Source organism: Phoenix dactylifera, chromosome 1, assembly GCF_051530095.1.
Source record: "Phoenix dactylifera cultivar Ajwa chromosome 1, Ajwa_hap1_PhDact_Kaust_v1.1, whole genome shotgun sequence".
Lineage (NCBI taxonomy): Eukaryota > Viridiplantae > Streptophyta > Magnoliopsida > Arecales > Arecaceae > Phoenix > Phoenix dactylifera.
In genome coordinates this window covers 4,830,483-4,853,697 of record NC_143190.1, presented here as the reverse complement: position 1 = coordinate 4,853,697, position 23,215 = coordinate 4,830,483, and the positions used below count along the sequence as shown (strand labels likewise).

Below are 23,215 nucleotides of genomic sequence, written 5' to 3'. Positions count from 1 at the left end.
TCCATGCTTTGGTCCATTTACTCTGCCTCTGTAGGCTAATTCCATATACCATTCTTGTCAATTATTTGCAAGGAAAACCTCTAGGTTGAGTACAAGTTGTCCTAAAAGGCGAACACATATACTTATATAAATGTCCCGTAGCTGGTACTGGAAAGCATCTTGGCAGCCAATGGTCGGGCGGTGATCGTAGTTCTTCAGCAACAGAATCCAATACTAGAGTTCATGTATCACTTGTGGCGGCAATTCTCCAATATTTTGGGAATGGCACGAGACCAAATCTGTGAAAATCCGTGCGGGCATGTGTTTAGTCCCATATCGATTATTTACTAAGGAGATCTTGAGTAATTATATAGGATCAAGAAACTCAAATAATACTTTCCGGCTAGCCATTTTGGGTGAGGTCCTGAATTGTAATAAATATGTGAAGATCCGTATGGGCGTGTGTTTAGTCCCACATCGGTTATTCGCTGAGGAGATCTTGGATACTTATACAGAATTAAAGAACCCAAATAATATTTTTGGACTAGCTATTTTGGGTGAGGTCCTGGGTTGTGACAAATGGTATTAAAGCGAACTCGGCCCATAGCATGTGTGGACTAAGAAACACTACAACCAAGTTCATGAAGACTGACCACGGGCCTATCGTCGTGTTTGTGATTACATTTGAATGGATTTGAACCTTTAGTCTGACGAGGACGTCAGGATTTGAACGGGAGGAGGATCTGTGCGGGCGTATGTTTAGTCCCACATCGGTTATTCACCGAGGAGATTTTGGGTAGTTATACAGGATCAAGGAACCCAAATAATATTTTTCGACTAGCCATTTTGGGTGAGGTTCTGGGTTGTGACAAAGTCCTCCATATCGAGAATTGTGGTGGAATACTTCATGTCAATTTTTGGTGGACGGCTGTGCTTTCTCATCTCTCTTTCCCTTATTTCTTTTGCTAGCTCTCTTGTAATACATGCATGTACAGTAGCTTCTAGGCTTGCTGGTAATTTATTTATCGGGGTTTGAAGTTGGCCCTAGCCGTTAGTTGACCCCATGGATAGATAGCATCAGTGTCCTGATGACTCCTCGATTCAAAGTGGTTTTAGCATGGCCACTTCTCATGAATCGCTCTCAGGATGGATAAAGTCGTCACTTCATGGTGGACCCTAGACAACCACTTGGGATACTATTTGAAAGGATAGTGTACCCTATCGATCCATGTTTAACTATCGAATGGACTGCTTTGGTCTCATTTGGATGCTTAAATTTTGCTTAAGTGATGATTAGGCTAAGCAAGATACCAAAACTCAATCTCAGAGTATGAAAGTGCCATTCAGGTCCCACTTGGTAAGTTAGACCATGGATTCTCTTTTTTTTTTTTTTTTTGATGAAAAAAAAGGGGTAGGGGGGAGGAAGGGACAAGCCCACCCCGCGTAGCAGCCCCCACTGGGCCCCCGCCCCGCCAGGAGAATGTTCGATGCGGGCAGAAATGGCCGTGTGTTGGGCACCCCGACCGGTTTTACTCATACCCTCCCCACCCGTGGGCCCGGCTCAGCTACTCCTCTGAGCTCTGGCTCGAGTCCTACGTGTGAGTACGTCACACCCGGCACCACCCCGGCTACTAGCGGTTCAAGAGCGGTCCTACACCACAAGTCCAAGCAGTGGCCAAAGTAGTGAGCTCCGGTCCACAATTTAATCGTCGCCGCAGCGATTCGAACTTGGGACCTTGTGGTTAGAATTGCTGCCCAGTACCACTAGACTACCACCTTGGTGGCGGATTCTCTTTTTGCTCACAAGCCTTTCACAAGACTAGGTCTTAAGCCAGTGTAATCATAGTTAGAAAGTGACAAAATTAACACATAATATATACGATATCAACACATATATTGATGCAATAAAATATAATTTATATTTAAGTAAATTATATCATACTTGATCAAATGGTTTACAAATCATTTTCATATAGAGCACATGTGGTTCTTAATTTAAATATAAATTAATGGCAATAGATTAAATAAAATACAATTCTCTCACAATCCGTCAATCAGAAAAATTGTCCAAAAATCTAAAATAATCAAATGTCTTATTAAACTTTTATAAGGCAACCTGAAATATTCTATCATAGGTTCCGCCTATGTCTGAACTACTGAATCTAGTCTAATATCCCGAGGTCTCAATCACCCCTTTGATCAAGAATTACTCCTAACCTAACACTAACACATATTTCACAAAGAGGTGGAGTTTGTAGTTCTACTTGAATGCAAAGGAATAAGTCTCAATCATATCTCTTCGTTATTCAAATCCAGATTTCTACTTGATGAAATTAGATTTTTTGGGTCAGATCTAATTTATCAATTAAGAGAAAGTTAGACTAATTAAAGATATTTTGACTCCATTTGGATCAACCAATAAAGATAGAAAGAAGAGAGAGAGAGAGCGCCTCGGTTGAGGTTCAATCAAAGGCCTAGGTTTGGTTCATCGGTGACTATATAAATCATTGTGTCTAATCCATGAGTTTGAGAAGAAAAACAAGGAGAGAAGGATGTTTTTTTCAGAAAAGAATAATTAATAAAAAATTGGAAGAAAAGGAAGAAATTAAAGGAAGAAGAAGAAAGAGGGACAAAATGGAGAATAGGAAGAGAGAGAAGAGGAGGGATAGAAGAGGCTGAGGGTGCCGAGGATCCGGCAGCATGGTAACAAGATTGGAAAGTTGCTGGCAGTAGCGGCCATTGCAGCAGGGGCTGACGGAAATAGGTAAAATAAAGGGAAAAAATATTAATTTGACAAAGAAATAGTTTGGGTTCAAGTCTAGCAGGAGGTAAGAAGAGCGAAAAGGAGGACCAAGGTGACACAGCTCCCTAGCGTCTTCTACCGCCCGATTGAAGGAGGAGAGTGGGGGCACCTCAACCTTAGTTCCCCCAAACGAGGCTTGGGTCATTTCGTTGGGGAAAAAGTCCCCAAGCGGTATATCTTAATGCAAAAGTGGAATCTCTCCTCCAATCTGCCAGAGGTGAATCTTTCTCTGAATCATCCTTATGTTGCGATTCGTAATCCCGTAGTCTTGCCTATTCCGAAGGGAGTCTTGTTATCAGTCTTGAATCTTCTATTGCCGCCTCTATTCATTGGCTTTTTCATTTGGTTAGTTCGAGATCGAAAGAGTCCCTGAGAGAGACTAGACTTCTAGTAACAATAGGTGCGCCTTCAGTTGAGGAGAGCTGTTCACAAGCAGTGGTTATGAGCTCTTTCTTGTTCCGATTCAGAATAGGTAATTCCTTCGCGTGGTGGCCACGGCCCATGCTGTGCAGCAGTGCTCCAACCGCATGCATAAAAAATAGGGCAAAGGAGGAAGAAAGGAGCAGTGCCCCTAGCTACCTTGGTTGCGCCTTCTTTGGCCAAATAGGGGCAGCAAGAGGGTGCAAGGCTTACTAGTGAGTGGCAATGGCGACGAACCTTCGTCAATGAAGTTGGATTCTGACGAGATTAGTAGTGGCAATACTCAAACAAGAAAAACAGAGCACACAAAAATCTAAAGAGTGAAAGAGGAGTTTCAGGTGGCAATGCTCGGCTACAACGACATGGCAGCCACCGAAGATGAGGAAGAAATGGAGGAAGCGAGGAAGGTTTTTGGTGGTGATCAATCGCAAGTAGATGAAGAAGATTTAAATGAACTCAAAAAGATTAAGCTTGATCAATGAAAGGATACGGCCAACAGGCGATTGGCAATAGCTCCAATAGCCGACAATCATATCAACAGTCCCAGCCGCCGATGGCCATTCATACAGCCTCCGATGGCATAATCATCATGGCCTCATCTGAAAATTTGGGCAGAGGACCGCGGTTCCTCAATTTCGATCCTTTCTCTTCATTTTTTTTTTTTTTTTTGAATCTTAAACTAAAGTTGGATGAGCTTGCCAACTTTAATCCAAGATGTGTTCAATCTGGCGGGTTCTCATACATCCATTACGATCATGACCTCCTCAGCACCGATGAGGATGGTAACCGAGGTGGACGGCAATTGTTAAGATTCAACTCTACCCAACCATAACATTATAGAGAAAAATTAAAAAGCAACCAGATGTGATTCAAAGAAATAACCAAAAAAAAACATATTTCGCTATTTGGAATGGCTCATTAACAACATCAGGTGGTGGACGAGCTATAGGATCACATCAGATCAATATAGTAAACCCAATTAAAAATTTCTAAACCCAAGAAGTTGCAAGTACAATTCGATCAAATAGCAAGATGAAACTAAAATTTTTCCGGAGGCCAAAACATGCAAAGCTTTAGATTTAAACACCACCCGTGAGGAAACCAAGAACAAAATATCACCTAGAAGAAAATGTAAGAAAATCATTAAATAAGCACGAAACAAGAAGACTGATTCGATTAGGAAAATAAATGGACAGACTGAAAAAGAGTCGAAGTACACGATTTATTGGCAGAGATAGCGGCCTTATATTTACAGGCCTCGTCTGCTATGCATGTCACGAAAGAACCAAGTAAAAGAATGTACAGTCAATGAAGGAATGATCAAAGAAATTCCTTTTAAAGTTCTCCATGCTCCATATTTGCATGTTCATTTTCTGTTTCCATTGCACTGGTGGACCACTCCGTTGCAATGATAACCAGCGTCCTTCCGCTTCAGGTTAACCCTGTTTAATCCCCATACACGTATTGTATGGTCATCACTAGCTGATGCCAACATATGATGATTTGATGGGTTCCAGCTGACACAGTTGACGGCACCGGCATGCCCAGGTAATGCCCGTATGAGATCCCCACTGGCCCGGTGCCATATGTACACCTGTATTGCAGATATTGCGTCATTGATGAGAGAAGGGAAAAAAAAAATCCTACATCAAGGGACAAGTATGGAAATGCAACCATCTGCAATCAAAAGAAAAGTGCATGGAAGATGCAAGAAAAATTTACTTTCGGAATCAAATTTATGCATCAGTACAATGTTTTCGGTAGGTAACAGAGAAAAAATAAATCAACAAAACTTATCTCTGAAAGGTATTTACTATCTGACTGCCATCACACAAGAAAAGTCACTGGATTTGTGTTAGATCGAAATGTCTTCAATGGACTAATACCAAAATGTTACACACACAAAACAAATAAATAAGTCCAGCTGTCAACACAAGCATGTTGGTCATTCAAAACCACAAGTGGTCAGAGAATCAAACTTTTCTCCAATTATTGGCATCTTGTGACTCCTTTATAAAAAAGTTACTTCAACTACTGAGTAAATGAAGAATTCACAGTTCAAACACAAATATGGGGTCTTCAGATACTCCTTATTGTGGATGGGAAGAGAGCGTACTTGTTGATGAGAGAAACAAGAACAAACCAATATCGCCTCTTAGAGAGGAAGGATTATCAATGTGAATTGGCTCAGAATTGGTTGGCTGAGATGAATGAATCACCAAATAATTTGGAAAGGCTTTAAGGACTTTTACAGCAAAACCCAGACATGGAAGTTCTTATGCAGAATTGCTAAAAGGACTTCCAAACAGGGGGTTACTCTATCAAAGGCACATCTCCTATACAGAGTACTGTTCAAGATGTTGAACAGGACTTAAGGATGATAACATGTTTATAGCAGCTTGCACAGCAACACAGTCCCTATGGAATCATATCTGGAAGTATATATATATATAACCAGCCCTGAGGCTCTCGCCATTGCAAGATCTGGAGAGGGTCATCTTACCACCACATACTAAGAGATTGTTTCTAAATTTCAAACTCATGACCTCCAAGTCACAATAGCCCAACCTTACCGTCACCAAGGCTCAACCTCTCTGGAAGTATTTAAATCTCCCAACCAAAAAAGAAGAAATAGGAATTTTCTTATTTCAAATTTCTATGTTAGTTGTCATTAAAGAAATAATATTGGAAAACACATCCAAACCAAAAAGATGTTAAGGTTCATAGAAATTTAAATATAGAACTGAAGTGCAGTGGGCGGGAAGCCGTTTCAGCTTCATCCTAAAGGAAAATACAGAGTTGATGAAATGGAAGCTCAACTCCTCAACAAAGTGATGTACATATGGTTCATTTGTTGGAAACAATAAGGAAAGCAAGGTTTTAAATACCATAGGATGAGAATGTCCTGGTTTTTTCATGGAACATGGTGCCCCGTATTGGCATCCTGACATTTGAGATGGTGGATGTCCCATCCCTTCCCAGTCCATTTCCCAAGTCCATTCCCAACTCATCCCATCCATACAGTTGAGATGGTGGGACGCCCTACTGTCCCACTGGTATCTAAAACATTAACGAAACTTCTTTGTGGCATTTAAGAGATGGAATAAGACTGTGCATTGGTAAAGTTTGCACAAGTGGAGAAGAAGGTGTTCCTTCACCTAATACAAGAGGAATGCTAGAGGGCATGGAGTTAAATACAAAGGCAGTCATGGTCACATATGCAGTCAAGGCTTATCCGAAGCCTGCTATTTTAGGCATGTGAAGAGATCAACAGGTCAAATTATAGACTCCTGCCAAGGCAAAGAAGAAGAATGGAACTATATAATTCGGGTATCTCCGAGTAGTTTATTGACTATTGAGTTCAGTTTCTCGACTAGAACTGATATCTTGATGCCTACAAAAGTTCATGAAAGCATATTGGTATTTCTACTCCTTATTGATGTTTTTTTTTCTCCATCATATTAGTTATTAAAGCTAAAAGCAATTGATAAATAACCTCTTTCAGCCCCGGCATGAGGTATCTAAACAACAGAAAACATATTAAGCCACCTCATTTAGCTCATTGGACAAATGCAAAACAAACTTATGACGATGCATAAGATTGACATATCGTGGAGTTCAGACTGGACAATTATTGATAAAGTACCAAATAGAGACTGAAGGATCAGAAAACAATATAAATGTGCCATGCATTTCATACCTGTGAATCTTCACTTCCACTTGCAACAAATGCCTGCTCATATCCCCCAAAACAGGACCTTATTACAAGTCGGCTACGCTTGTGACCTTTATATTTGGCTATAAGCATTGGCTCACCAACTATGCTCCACAAATGGATCTCTTGGTTTAGAAGATTTACCAGCAAAAACTTATCATGTTTCGAGAGTGAGAATGTAGTAATTGTTTGCTCCTCTTCAATGAGATGTTCTCGTTTTGCTTCCCTATCAAGCAAAGATATGGCAGTCTCCCTACACATGCTTATAATCCATTTGCCATCTTTTGTGACAGCAATATCTGATGTTCTAGTTGCTCGCAGCCCCTTCCAACTTTCCAGTTCTTTTCCATCCAAATCCCACAAGGAGATGTTCTGGTCAGTTACACCACAAAGCAACTGTTTTCCATCTGGGAACCAAGCACAAGAAATAAGACCAAGCCCACTTTTTTCATATACATGGAGGCATTCTCCAGAGATAACATCCCAGCGCCTGACGACCTCTTCCATGCCACAGGAGAGAAGCTGGCAGTCATCAGGTCTCCAGGCAACCATTATGACAGGTTTGTCATGACCAGTTAGCTTATGCTTCAATGAAATTCTTCCATCTTCATGAACCTAAAATTTTGCACAACACTAATCATTAAATAAGAGACTCCACCTTTCGCCTCCAAAATAGATGAGATAAAATCAAATCATTTCTTTGACCAAAAAAAGCTTTCTTTCTGAATAAATACTAGCTCTCTTAAAGCCTATCAAGACATGCAGGGCCTTGTCACTTAAAGAAATAACTGATATAACTTGCAAAAATTGAATTAGATCTGGTTATAAGGAAAAGCAAGTCCAGCAGCTATGGTGTATCAAGGAAAGCCAGCTAAGCAATTAAAAGCATGAAGATTCTGGGCAAAATGGCCAAAATTAAGTGTCCAAAGGAACAGATGATTAGATCTAAGTCGATATACATTTATTATCAGGGGGAACAGGATGACATAAGAATCAAGGTATTTGCAAATAGTTAAGAATTTTTTACAAGTTTTCTTAAACCTGATGAAATCATCAAACTCAAATTGAAGTTCAATATACTAATAACTCCTGTGACATAACTCCAGTTTCACATGGAGTCAGCAGCCAAGGATGAAAGAGAGTGCCCATGGAGGGTGGGGGGTGTGGGGGAAGGTGTATTGCTCTCACCTCCTAAAATTTAGTGTTTACCCAACTTCACACATTACCAAGTATTCAGCGAGATTTAAAGTTCTTCGACTCCTTTTATATGGGTCTCTTGATAACTGATGGTGGATTGTTGTGTACTTATAGAAAGTTCTTTAAATCCTTTGATATGTAATTTAAAATCCCAATCCTATAAGCTAAGAATCTTATCAAACTTACAAAGCTAATGCTTATCAAACAGCCAAATCCAAGGAGATACGCAGAAACTAACCATCTCTCATGCACAACTCCTCATTTTATCATGGACTGTCTTCTTCTATGATAGATGTTTGTCTCTACATAGTTTAGCATTCTTCTTTTAGAATTATAAAGATTAGATCTTTTACTTTTTTTAAAAAAAGTTTTTATTCTCTTTTTCCGTCTTTTAACTATGCCATGCTTATAGATCCCATAATCTCATGCACCATAGGGCACCTTATTGGATCTATATCTATTATATTTAAAAAAAATGACAGTTTCTAAATAAAGCAATCTTCTCTCTAGGTTCTCTCTGTCATTTTTATGCCACAAATACCCTTCCACTTTTCTATAATATACAAATTATCCTCTCATTAATTACGACCGTTAGAAAGGAAGAACCATGGAGATATTTTGTGTTGCTTTTGAAAACCCAACCTGACAAAAATAGAGACAGATTTCTTCCAAATCAAATTGTATTATTGAAAAGTACTCTTTAAAAAGATCATCTGACAAAAACATGGAAAGATTTTTTTTGGAAACCTAATATGATTTAAAGATATAATTCTTCCAAATCAATAATTAATTTCTAAAATATAATTTTAATTTTATAAATAAATTTGTTACTGTTTCTTAGATGATGCAGTTTAAAGTTTTGTTTTATTTTTCACTCAAACAAGCATTACACATGTCCAATTTCTAGTGTTTATCAGAACAACAAGATATTCGGTTTTTTTTATAATGATAAAAATTAGCTAGCCTAATTCTTATCCACATATATGATGTGTTGCATGGCACTAACATGAGAACCAGACTCAGACAGCAAGAGAGAAAAAAGAGCTACATGGATACATAGAAAAATGATTTTAACTAAAATACATATAAGTATTTTATATTAAAAAGTGAATATATTATTCATTATGTTTCAATATGCATGTTGCTATCCAAAATTCCCAATTAGCTTAAGGATTTTAGAGAAAATAACCATTTGCAAAATTATTTTAGAACCTACATCCTTAACATCTCGAAAAAGAACAAAAGCTTACTTTTTTAACATTATTATTGAGGACTAAGCTCTTTGTTGAAACTTGAAAGAGTCTGACCATCTACCAAATTCCAAAAAATTGCAATAAAAAATTTGATCAGTTTTCCATAAGATTTGCTATGCTAGTACCAGACTCGTACCAGTTGCCCGGTAGTTTGGTATGGCACGCAATCATGCTATTCCATTCCAAGCCTGTATCGAGACAACAAATCCGGTGAGGGAGGAGAAGAGGGAGAAGGAAAGAGAGGAAGAGAGAGAGAGACAAAAGGAGGGAGAGGGCGAGGGAGAGGGAGGAAGGGAGGAGAGAGGTGGAGGGAGGGGGAGATGGAGAAGGAAAGAGAGGGAGAAAGAGAGAGGGACAGGAAAGGAGGGAGAGAAAGGGAGAGGGAGGGAGGAGAGAGAAGCCGAGCAAGGGAGAGAGAAGCCGAGCAAGGGAAGCTCCTATTCTCATGCATTGGAGCGGATTTCGGTGCATGAAAACAGGGGTGAAGCTCCTGTTTTGCTTCGAAAGCTCCCTATTCTCATGCATTGGAGCGGATTTCGTTGTTTAAGCCTATTAGCTCGTGCATTCAAAGAGCTGGCAATGGGGGTTCGAAAACCCCCTCTTTCTTCCTGTCTTGGTCTCTCTCTCCCTCCCTCTCCCTCTCTCTCCCTCCCTCTCCCTCTCTCTTTTTTCCTCTCTTTCCTTCTCCTCTCCCCCTCCCTCACCGATTTCTCGAACCAACAGGCGGAACCGTGTCGGTCCGCCCTTGATATAGCTTGGTACATGCCAAACCAGGTGGTTCAAGATAGTACAACATTCCTTGGTTTTTCAGATGTTTAATGTATTTCCATTATGAAATATATCCAACACGGCTTCTAGGAGTTGGACATGAATGTCCAAGTAACGCAGCATATATCTAGTTTCAAGAACCAATATATTTATTCAAATCGCACACATAACTTATTTTTTATTTAATTGTCAATAAAGTTTTAATTATCTTTCCTCAGTTACACGTCATATTAACTATAATTGAAAAGCATGTATAATTTATTAACTTTAAGTGTTATATTTGCATTATGACAAATACAACACAGTTATCTAACAATCATAGCCCACACTATTTGTTAGTGATGTGCACTCAAGAATTTAAATGATAGTCATCATTTTCATGTTAGCGCAATTATATTCTTTTGTAATTATCAATGGCGGTTGTAGAACACATTAATAATTTAAGATTAAAAAAAGAATAATGCATATATCATGATACCGGCCCCTATTAAAATTACAATTGTTTAGACATGCTATTTATAAAGCCACAGAGAAGTTACTATAATCATGTTATTTCATTTATGTTTCCCTTTCTTTGTACCCCCCCCCCCCCCCCCCCCCCCTCCACCACAAAGAAAAACAAAAAAAGAAAACAATAGAGACACACACAGACATGCACCCAGAAAGAATATAATTCTGGCTCCATCCATGCATGGAGTGATGGGTCTACCATAAAGTTGCTCCAACAACAGGGATAATATAAATATGTATTATTAGTTTTGCATACTATTTTTAAGGTACTAAACATTCAATATGATGTTCAATGAATACCTTAAGCACCAGGACAGAATTTATACTGTGACATTAAGTAAAGTCCCCAAGACAAATCATCAGTCATCTAATGTGATCATTCAAACATCTCACGGGCTTAGGCATGTGAGAGAGAGAGCAGCCATATTCATATATCAGATGCAAAAAGCTGATTTCCCATGAAAAGTTGCTGACTCAAATACCCTTCCACTGATGAGCATGTGAGAGAAGATGGGGGGATGCCAGATCAACATGGGTGAGGAAAGATGGACGGCCACGCACTGAGAATCCAAAGAAGAAAACGAAAAAACCCCGAATGGGATAGAATTGGAATGATATAAGTTGGACTCTCATACATCAATCTAATGAGAAGTTGAACAGTCATAAGGACCAGTTATCCATCCATGCTTTCTCCCACATGCAATGCACATGCTAAAATTTAGTATGTTTTACAGCGAGTGTCATCATAGACTGATACTGGATATGGAAGAATGTAGAGGAATGAAGCAACAACATGCCATAATGGAAATCCTATGCTGCATGAGTTGCTTAATAGCATTTGGGGCTAAAACCCACATGAGGCAATCAAAAAAGCATTTGGAGGATTGGAGGATGAATAAACCAAGCATCTTAACAATTAGAGCTGCAAAACCAGAACATTTGGCCATTATAGTCACTTGATTACATCATAATTTTTCACAGACATTGAATCGAGACTATATTTCTTTTTAACTGCTAACACCTACAATCAACTAAAATCTTCTTATCTGTTATTTTTTCATAGCTTTAGATTCAAGACGACATCTGCTAAACCTATTACTACTAGTCTAATGCGAAAAGTATAAGCAAAAAAAAGTGCACCAGAGAATACAGTTAATTGCATCAGCAGCTTTTTTTTTTTTTACCAAATCTGCTTAGAAAGGGGCTACTTACCAAATCTGCTGATGCACCTAGTCCTTTTTCTTTTCTCTCTTGTCTTCAGTTATGTCAGTGATTCAAATCTTCGATGCATGATTTGGGGTGGTTTCCATGGGGAGGGGGATTTTGTTCCGAAAGGTACACAGCAAAAGGTCATGTATACCACAAAACATTGTAACTGACCAACAAGATGGTCATTGAGATTGGCACCTTTTGCTGCATAGTACCTCTCTCTCTCCCCCCCTCCTCCCCCCTAAAAAGAAAATTCCATTTATCCTATATTATCTCTCCCTGTTCTCTTAGCACAACCCCAGAAACCCGCTTGGAATATTATGCAGCAAAATGAAAAGTCTGTTGCCCGTCCTCTCTTTTGGCAACATAAGCTTTACATTCTTGCATTTATGGAATTCAATTTGATGTAGGGGGTTCAAGAATGGATAGATACATCAATAAAGAAGACAGATTTCAATTTGTTTCCGATGACTTATGGCTAATTAGAAAAAAAAGAATTGCAAGATATCTGAAAGAAGTGAGAACACTAGAACACATTGAATTTATCGGAAGCCACAACTTACAAAAATTTTAGAATGAAGTCATAAAGGAAATCTAAGAGAAAAGGACAAAAATGAGCAACATAAATTAGAATCTACCCAAAAAAATGGCAGGGTGGAATTCAATAATGATGAAGCTTACAGCAGTTTGGTAAAGGTTATAATAGTGTGTTCCTGTGAATTGACACATGGAGAATAACAGGGCATTAACCAAACATAATATGCCCACTGGGCTCAAACTCTAGCAATAAGGTTGTGCGTATGACGGTTTAAAGAGTTCATTTGCAAATTTAGGTGGAACTATACGAAATGGTAATCAGATATGTATTGGGCCATTACATAACAATTACCCGTCGGAAGAGGCAAAAAGGTACAACTAGGGCTGGTCGAACTTATAACGAAATTGTAATTTAATTAAGGTAATATGACTTTTCCATCATGTTCGTCCAGCATGCTTGGTACAACGTGCTTTTGAGTATTGTACCCGGTTACCATAGAATTTAGCCAACAAGCTTGTACCACAAGCATGGGGATAGGCTTGCTATAAAAACAAAAAGAAAAAAGAAAATACTAAGTGCTACCATCTTGCTATTTCTCCAAGTCATGTTCATAGAAAGAAATGATTATAAGCTCCTACAGTAGCTCTTACACACGTCCCATCCTTCCTTCCAACATATGTGATATATACAAGTTTTTTTTCACAAATGAATGTACCATAAATCATCTTCAAATCTTGACATAAAGACTATATTTCAAGGTTTGCTGTACCAATTGGTACTGGTATCTACCGACTGTACCATACATATCGACCGTACATACCATATCAGCACCGAACCGGTATGTGATATAGCGAGCGTATCAACACTCTATACACCAAACTGGCCTCCATACTAGGTGTATTGACACTGCAATAAAATGGTACTAGTATGAAGTCCGATACCGAAATAGCGAACCTTGCTACATTTTGTTGGTACAAGATATAAAGATTATATGACACATAATGTGCCTTCAATCTGGCTGAACTTATAAAATATTCTTTTATATGGATCACCCATCATAGAACATTGTCGCAATATGAACAGTCATATGATAACTTCTATCTATGAATTTGAACTTTTAGATAACTTTAGAATATCATCTATTTATGAATGCATTAGAACTTGATTCTACATTCAATCTTCAATAATCAAACCCAAAAATATTAGTATGATTTAGATATTATGATTACAACTTACCAGAATTGGGCCCAACATAGGTACAAGAAGCTGGTCTCTTGAATTTTAAATAAGAAAATACTTAAAAAGCAAGTGCAAGAATGAGTTTTTGAGGAGATTTAAGCAAGTACACCATCCTAAACAAAACGTTCCTACTATTAAGGATTAGACAGAATCCTAAATGGTTCAAAAATTTCATACTCTACTTACATAAGATGGACTTTGCTCCTCTCAAGGGGAGTGCGTATCTACTCCTCTCAACCATGTGCATGTGTATATTATGTAAATATATAGATATACACATATACATACATACATAAAAATATGCTTTCCCTGAACTATATGAAATAAAAAAGCAATAAAAATTGAATGGTTATATTTTTGCAAATGCGTTTTAAATTCAAAAGAAAATAATTTATTATAATTCAAGTTCCACAAATATTATTGTTATTCTTAGCAAAGAAAATTTTAAAAGGTGTTATGGGTATGCTCAACAAATCTACAAGCACTCAATCAGTCTTTTTAAATTTACATAATATATTTTGAAATCATGATTAATTTGAAGCATTTAAAGTAAGGCTCGGTAGCTCTAAATGGATGATGTTTAGGGATTGGTTCAGGGGTGGTTTTTCACTTAACCAGCCAAATGCAAGCAAAAGGTGATATTAAAGATAGCCAGCCAATGCCGCAAAAAGAGCATCATGGGAGGGTATGATTAATCCACAGAACTCTCTCTCTCTTCTTCCTCTTTACATTTTTACATTTTCCATAACTTAATGTGCTAAACCTCAAATGTCAACCAAATAAGTGATATTAATAACCCATGGATAACTGAGCAAGGTATGGCAACTTGGACTTAAAAAGTACCTACCCCCTGGTTAACTATTTGACATCCAATCAGAGCTAAAAATTCACAGCTATTCTATCTAACATCCAATTCTTAAAGCCGAGGATCTACTCAAGTTTCTGCACAGGCACAAGCTAATGCATCTGGTATATACATATGTACAAAGATTCCAATTAGGAAACTTGGAGGGGGAATAGAGAAAGGGTTAACTACAAAGATTTACAGAGATGAAGCAAGCACAAAAGATGTTCAGATCCAAGCCATTTTTTCAGAGTGATACTCTCTGTGCACAGTCAATGAACATTAACTTAGAAAAATGAATACTAAAATGAATTTGAGAAAATGTACAAAATGTAATGTTGTAGGCCAAGAGAGAGAGAGAGAAAAGGTTACATGCAGGAAGGGGAAAAAAGAGCAATATAGATACCCGGAGTTTTTCAGTTTAGCCAGGGGAAGAAAGAGGTGAAAGAGGTAAAGGGCGAGTTGTCCTGAATGATTTGCGTAATGATGGATAAGTATGTCAGAAGGAGGGATAAGAGGGAAGTTGGAATGGAAGTGTTTGATCTGTCATGAAATTCTGATTGGGGTTCTTTTCCAGTTTTTGCCTTGCCTTCTCATTGTATAAATTTAAGACGTCAACATTCAAAAGAATGATTCTAAGAAGGGCAAAAGTGACAAATACAAATAGTTCAATCCATGCTTCTTGATACACTCTACATATATGGTGTGTGAGAGAGAGAGGTCCGTGCATATATGTAACGAAATGAATAAAATTAGTACACACCATAATATTATGAATGACCTTGCTGTAGTGCATGAACGTGGAAATACCATGAAAGATTTTAAAACACACAGAGATTTTTTTTCTTTTTTTTTTGGGTGGTGGGGGGGGGGGGGGGGCACGGGGAGAGGCTTATATAGCTCATACCATTTTATCCAGTTGTAATTGCCAAATTCACTAGAAGCAACAAAATTTTGGTCATTTTAGCTTTGGATCAAAATAAGGACATTTTACTCCAAAGCATTGCCTCAGTCAAGCTGACAATCTGATAGGTTGAGATGAGTAATAATAGAAGGATTTTAACTACTTCATGACCAACTTAGACGGTTCAAAATTCAAAATTCTTGCAAAACTCATGCATGATAATAGTGGTGGAGAAAAATATGTTCTCAGCAAGAATGAGTGCAAGCTGATAATTTACATATTCATGATTATAAATGTCTTGAAGCAAAAGCCAAGCCTGATGTGATGTAAGACAAATTAAGGATGACCTGCATACATGTTGAAGGTCCTATGAATGAGTTTAAACTGGATTTGAAAATAAAGTATTTTGTTCATTGTCTAGCTTTCAAGAATCAGGAAGAAGAGAGAAAATTTGGTTATTAATATCAAATAATGATTCAAATAATCTGCCCTAGGCTTTAGGTGATGGTGATGGAAGAAGCAATATTCTAATGAATTTTTGGACTATACAAGAGGACCTTGACCCATAAATAAAATTCAGCAACCAGCCCCTAGGCTGAGTACATCTAACGCTCCCCAGACCCTGCAGTGGCAGGAGCCTCGAGCATGGAATGCTCTTGTTTATACGATAAAGTAAAAGGAAATCAAACAAGGACTTGAAATTAGATGAAACAAAGAGACAGTAGAATAGAGAAGAAGAAATTGAGAAGAGGAAGAGGGATATGAGGGCCCATAACTGGCCAGTCAGCAATTTGTCATGCATTCAACAATTTCACATACAATGATTTTCTGAGCCAGAATAATAAGCCATTCTCTAATCTCGTATGCCTTGTTTCACGAGTAGACTATTAATCTTAATAACCAAAAAACTAACTTCCCAAAATTTTCTCTAACGGAAAACTTGGAACCCCACAATACCCTATCTTGAAAGACACCTAAAAGACCAGTAATTCAAATCGTAACAACTTTATCACTTACCCAACCCAGCATATACCTAAACTAGGACTCTCTTAAACTAATCTCACTCAAATTAGCACTTTAAATCCCACTCCAAAAATTATCTTAAAAAAAACTCCGAAAGTACAATAAAAAACATGAGAAAATACATTTTATTCGCCAATTGCCATCGCAATATCAAATTTCTGCACTGCACTGTCAAAGTTCCAGAAGTTCCAGCTAAAACAAGTAATACACCAAAGTTCAAACCAAAATATTGACAACTTAACATAGTTATCTAGCCAACTAATTAGAAATCAAACAAGCTAACTTACAGGAAATTATCATGTTTACTCTCATATATCCTTGACAAAAACTAGGCAATAGACCATGTGTTAGCATTTGTTAAAGGCAACACATGTAACTTTCTAAATGCATGCTATGACGCTAGACCAAGTGACAAATTTTTGTCACCAAGCTTACATAAAACTGGAAATAATTGCACAATATCAAATCAACATCCAAAACTAAAAAGTTACCTCCCATATAATAACAGATCCATCACTTGATGATGATGCTAAATATTTCCCATTATTTGAGAACTGCAAAAACCATACTTCATCATGGTGTCCAAACAGTACCTGTACCCATGCAAGTGACAAAATCAGTAAATTAGCATACTAAAGCTTCCGCACCAATGAGTGAAAAATTGAAATCAGTATAAGTGAATAAACCCTTGTTGAGGTAGAAATATCGAGTGGAAGTTCTAGCATGGGATTCTTAACAGGGCCATGTTTTCAATGGGTTGTCTCAAGTAGTAGGGAGGTTTTGAAAGGTTCTTCATTGCGTATAGGAGATTCTTAGGTCAATCCTCTATTGCATAATGCAAACTATGCAACTGATAATATAAAATTCCAACACATCAATTTTCACCTTTGGTTTCACGGCAGGCATGCTCCTGCCTATATTACCTTGGGTGGTATTCCAACACAACTCAACACAATTTTTAAAACGTCAACATGAGGCAAAGAACCAATCATAAAATTTTCTCTAACTTGTAATGATACACTACAGGTCCATAAGGCAACACAAAATTGATGAGACAAGAATCGTTGGCATCCAACATGTCAGCTCCAGTCCAATGTTCATCAGAATCTAAAAAAATGGTTAAGTTATTTGAATCTCATAGTATGCATATCACACCATAAAGAGTTCTATGTGCACTTATCAACTTCGTTCACAAGTGATGAAAAGAATATGGGCATGATGTGTTAAGATAAATGCACATGCAACTATGATGACCCCTTAAGCTTACGAGGAAAAGTGAAAATGGAAAAAGACAGAACCCTGACTAACAAAACACATAGAGACACCATCTGAGGGAACTTTTAAAGTTATATATTTACTCCATATTAATAGCTTTTCCAAATTTTCTTCACATCTCTAATATAGATTGTCCTTAAAGATTTACCATACATCCAACAAGAAAATATGCATATGACTATTACATTGTCAAAACCCATAACAGTTTAAAGACAAGATGAATTTGTCACAAAACTAACTGAATGGAATATGAAGCTGATGCCATGTTTTAGTTTCTCTGCTTAGCTCCATTCTCTATAATCCTCACAGCAAAATATATGAATTCTCAATAGAATTGGCAACCGATTTCACTATATCAACCATAAAGAAAAGGTTCAACTCCTCTACATATCTCAAATCAACAAAATATAAGCAATTAAGTTACAACCAAGAATTCATATGTCCATAAATGCATAATAGATTGCACTACGCTCCTCACAAGCTTGCGAGTCAATTTGCTGAAGAGCAAGTAAACATCTAACTATCTAAGAAATGTAATAAAAAAAGATTTTAAGATCATAGAGTTAAAATCTGTTCTGAGTTAACCATTATTAGTAAATCTAAAATCGTTTCTCAATGCTTCCCCTCCAACTCATACATTACCTGAAAGAAGATAAAAGGAGCCTAATCATATGACTAGACAGCACCCACCTACTCTCATGTCTCAAGATTATACAATAATTAAAGTCATAAAAGAATTTGGAAGATATACTTCAACAAAAATTTTATTACTATACCGAAATAATAAAAGTCATTTTCCCCATTTGTTTTAGCAAGGATCTTATAACAATTTCATGTTCTATCAATTCATGAGTTCATTATAAATAAATGAAAATTGTTAAATTAACAGAATCATTAGATGACATTTTTGAATACTATATTAATCAAATAGCAGCTACTTTTGGGAGAAGTATTTAAGGCTTGACTTCCCAAAGTTTAGAAAAGGATTGTACATAATTTAACATTTGACCTGCCCAAGGATGTGTTGTAAATCATACCTTCTACATATTTAGACTTTAAATCAACTTCAATCATTTGCATATTGATCACCAACAGAAGTGAATGGACTATCAGCCAAAGTATTACAAAACAAAGAGAAATCTATACAGCTTGTGAAGCATGATGCACAGACCAACTGGTCAGGAAATACGAGTCGAGACTAGTTTCCACAAAAATGCAATAACACAAGCTATGAAATAATTGACCATCATAGCTAAGTGCTAACCTGTGTTGTTTGAGAAGGTATCTGCTCCTTTCCACACTGATGATCAGTGTATAGGGACAGTGTACTATCCAATGAATTGTGGAAATAACAAGCATCACGCTGCACATTCAGAGCTTGTTCAACCAGATGCTCCAACCTCCTCTCGGGTATCATAACTGTGGGGGGAAACAACTTCTGCAATTCCTCTAGCAGCTTCATCCGTGAGTTTGCAGTCTCTGTACCCACATTAGCAAATCCAAGTAAAGCAAGCTTTGAAGAAGAAACAATACAACCAGAAAGCTCGTGTACCCGTTCTCTCTTGATGCCAAGAGGAGTAATCTCACTTCTCAACATCTTTACAGCATCAATAATTCTATTCTTCCCCAGAAGTTCAAAAAATTTTTGCTCTAATATCAAAAAAGATGCAGACTTCAGAATATTCTCATCCAAGTGATCTATTTTCCGCAATGTAACCAAACTTTCATCCCAATACCCATCAAGCACTTGTTTCCTAAAAAGATTTACCACAGATGAATGCAAGTATATTCCTGACTCGTCCTCCAAAGCTGCACCACTTCTCTCATAACCAAGAGAATATAAAGCCTTTGTAATGATCCTAACAAATTCCACTTTCTTAATAACACCTTTAGAACCAATTATGTCTTCTTTTCCTTCTGATGCTAAAGGTCTGGCCATTGGGCCTCCCAAAGAAATGACAGGCTCTGAAAAAGGTGAGTTCTTCAAAAGGCTCCCTGATTCCACCGTAGGCACTCTCACGCGTTTTAGTGGTGGTTCATTGTCATCTACACCTCCCATGAAATTCTAGAGTCAGCCCATATATCTCAACTATGTAAAAGATAAACTGTAAGAAAGAGGATGGTTGCTTTCAGCTGTGAACCAAAAGAAGCAAATTGAGAAATCCCTGCATAAGATAATTAAGAAATCCCTGCATAAGATAGTTAAGAAAGTTAAAGCTCACAATGTAGTAGGCAATATTTAGTCAATTTAAGCAGGTTAAGTTGGCATATCCACAATACTTAATCACTTGAACTAAAAATTTGTAAGATGTCTATTTTTCTTAAAATAAAAATAAAATAAACTCATGCGATCAACTTGGAAAAAATATAAAATCAAAAGAATCTGCAGGTAAATAATTTACAAATTAATGCACAGGTAAATTCTCACACTCTAAGTTGCAGTTTGGGGCCAAACAAATTAAAGCAGAGACCAAATAGTGCTACTCACAGTCATTTATTACTTACTAAAATTTAAAAAAAAAAAGGAAAAGAAAAAGGCACCCCACCCCACATAAGGCCAGCAATCCTAGCTTCTAAAGTAATTCATAACACCTGCTGTCTGGCAAACACTTTTAATTACAATTATTATAGTTCATTGCAGTCCATGTCTTGTATTTGCAAACAGTAGTCAGAAAAGGACAACTACAGCAAGGAGAAAATAAAGGAAAGGATAAGTTAACATGTTAGAAACAGTAAAAAGCATAAACATGGACAAAATGATCAGCAAGGATTTTCATCCTTGCACATAATTTAATAAGCAAGCTCACACAGGATAGAAAAAGGGAAGCGAGCGCTGCACCGCATTCAATGAGACAAACATTATGTCCAGCAACCTTGGTTTCAGAAGAAGACAAGAGAGGAGACAAAAAGGAGGGGGAAGAGAAGAGTTAGTAAGGAACCCTTTCCCTTAGTTCATGAACAGAAAAGGGTACAATAAATGGCTGCTCCCAAAAGAATGACTAGATGGAAATGATGATTATGATGAACCAAAGAACCCTTAATCCAGTTAGTTCCTTTTTTTCCTTGCATTCTCCACCATGACAGAGCATAACTCCACCAGATGGCTTGCACCAAAAAAGTCAAACTGGCCATCATCTAGAACAGGATAAAAAGCTCAACTGCATGAAATAAACTTCCGAATGACCTACAAACACTTTCTCACACTAACATTGTAGTTCACAATATAGTTCATCTCGAGACAAAATGCAATCAGTAAGCACATTAACTTGGTCCCAGGCAAAGAACAACTACTACTGAACAGAATACTTTCCAAATGAACATTTACCTATCCAACCAAATAAAAGAGAAACAAAAGCATGCTGGAGATGATTAGCTATCCAAATGGATATCCCATCGGAGCATCCCCCAAAAAGCAAGCACAATACCCTTTTGTGAGATTTGATTGTGTTTGCTAGCATACTTCCATTAGCAGTACTCAAATTCAAGAAATGCAGTTTACCCAGTAGAAACAAATAAAAACTGTCGCCAAAACCGTTAATTTCATAAGCACACTACAAATTCCTTCTAAAATAACCCCCCGCCCCCACAAAAAAAGCAAGTGTCTACAAAACCCACGTCAAGAACTAAGAAACCCAGCTGAGTTAAGCCCAAGGGAAATTGACAGAAACAAAAAAAAAAAATTCATCATGAATCACAACAGAACAATTTTCTGAACGACCTTGCAGTGCTTCCCAAGACTGGCATTATTGTTCATATCATGAAAAATGCAATCAAATTATGCAAAACATTAATTCAGTCCTAGCAAAGAACGAATTCTATTGAACTAAATATTTTTCATATTAGCATTTTCCAATGTAATTAAAATCAATGTTTTCCAAATAAAGCCCCATCAGAACATGCCTAAAAGAGCAAACAGAACACTACCAAGATTATCAACACAAAGCAATTTCTTCGTGAGATATGATCGTCCTCACTAGTGTATTTCCACAGTATAGCAATACTCTAATTCAAGAAAGGCAGTACACCCGGCAAAAACAAACAGAAACCCCCAAAAAAACAATCAATTTCATTATCGAGCAATAAATTCTCCCCAAATCAACCAACAAAAGCAGCAAGAATCCACAAAACCCCCATCAGAAACCAATCCAGCTACCTGAACCCCAAACTAATCGATGAAAACAAGAAAACCCATCAAAAATCACAACAGCGTGTACCAGCGGACAAATCCTAACCTCCGATATTATCCGATAACGGAGATTTCACGGATCCAAGCCCGATCGGAACCGCCCAATTGCACAAAAGCCCCCAATTTCGGTCGATTCCCGTCGCGCCGCCTCGAACCCAAGAGAAATTTCACCGAGGCGGCGAGGGATGAAGGAGAGGCGAGAAGTCCCCAAGCCCTCAGAGAGAGAGAGAGAGAGAGAGAGAGAGAGAGAGAGAGAAGCTTCCACGCTCCCTAGGCCAGGGCTATAGAGTAATATTTCCTCGCCGAACGGCTCACGCTTTTGCCTAAGCGAAGGAAAAGACGGGATGAAAACGAGAAAAATATAAAACCAGGCGTTTAAGCGAGGGAATACGACGGCGTGAGGAGGATTGGAAGGGTGGGAATAGTTTCACTGTAGGAAGGCATCTTGGGTGCGTGAAGGCAAAAGGTAGGCTTGGCGTAGGGGACACCACCTCATTCCAAAAGAGGTCAGAGATCCCTTGCAATGCGGTGCACTTGAATCAGGCCACGTTAGGTTTGGAAAGACATGGTCAATGTGGTGCTCTTGAATGAGGACATGCAAAGAATTTATAGACCTTTGATACATACACTGTACATTGCATTATCCTATTGATGTATATTTGGAGAACTTTAAAACTTAGGATTAATTTTAATGTGGTGAATTTTTAAGCCTCATGTCAATGCTCCATACAACATGCAATGCAGCAATTCACTTCCTATTGTTGGGTAAGTAGAAAAACACCAAATTGGAGGTTGCAAAAGTGATTATCATCAAAAATGACCTTTTTTTTCTTCTCACCATGGACTTCCATATGCACCTATTGAACTATGTTAGCCCTCACAATTTATTAATGTGACAGTTTGATGTATCTTGGAGTAGGCACATGAACCCCCCAGTTATTGCTCCATAGCAATGGTGATTGATCAAATTAATAGATTGTAGAGGAGCCCCTACTTTTAGTTGTGGGCCTAATGCTCAAAAAACTATTGCTGACTTCTGGAGGAGTGCAGCTCCTACCAGGCTACGCATGTATACAAGGAGGCAAACGATACTGCCGACTGGGTAGCCTATGCAACATTTTGTTTTCTGATTTTATTGGCCGTATTCATACTCGTTGAGTGTGAGCCGCCGTTGTACCAAAAAAAAAAAAAAAAAAGAACCATTGCTTAGTTTGTCAATATGAAAGTTAACTAACTATTGCTTGATCTTGCCATGCCTTTTGAGTTTTCAATAGAAAAGGTTGACTACTCACGAGTTTCAATGGTAGATCTCATGGCTCCATTGTTGATGACCAGATGCAGGAAGAAAGTCA

At 37.8% G+C, this 23,215-nt stretch overlaps 1 protein-coding gene across 2 annotated transcripts; it reads right to left on the bottom strand.

Moving 5' to 3' along the window:
* Positions 1-4,350: 4,350 nt before the first annotated feature.
* On the bottom strand, positions 4,351-22,297 carry LOC103722740 (WD repeat-containing protein 26 homolog). 2 transcript variants are annotated; one of them, XM_039114411.2, is made up of 5 exons: positions 21,910-22,297; positions 18,942-19,866; positions 16,894-16,995; positions 6,903-7,532; positions 4,351-4,796 (listed from the first exon to the last, which is right to left on the bottom strand). In XM_039114411.2, the coding sequence occupies exons 2-5, from the start codon at positions 19,734-19,736 to the stop codon at positions 4,569-4,571; spliced, it is 1,755 nt and encodes a 584-aa protein (XP_038970339.2). In that variant the 5' UTR covers positions 19,737-19,866; positions 21,910-22,297; the 3' UTR covers positions 4,351-4,568. The 2 variants fall into 2 exon arrangements, with proteins under 2 accessions (XP_038970339.2, XP_038970340.2); XM_039114412.2 differs by having other exon boundaries at positions 18,942-19,842; positions 21,910-22,192.
* Between the last annotated feature and the right edge of the window lie 918 nt (positions 22,298-23,215).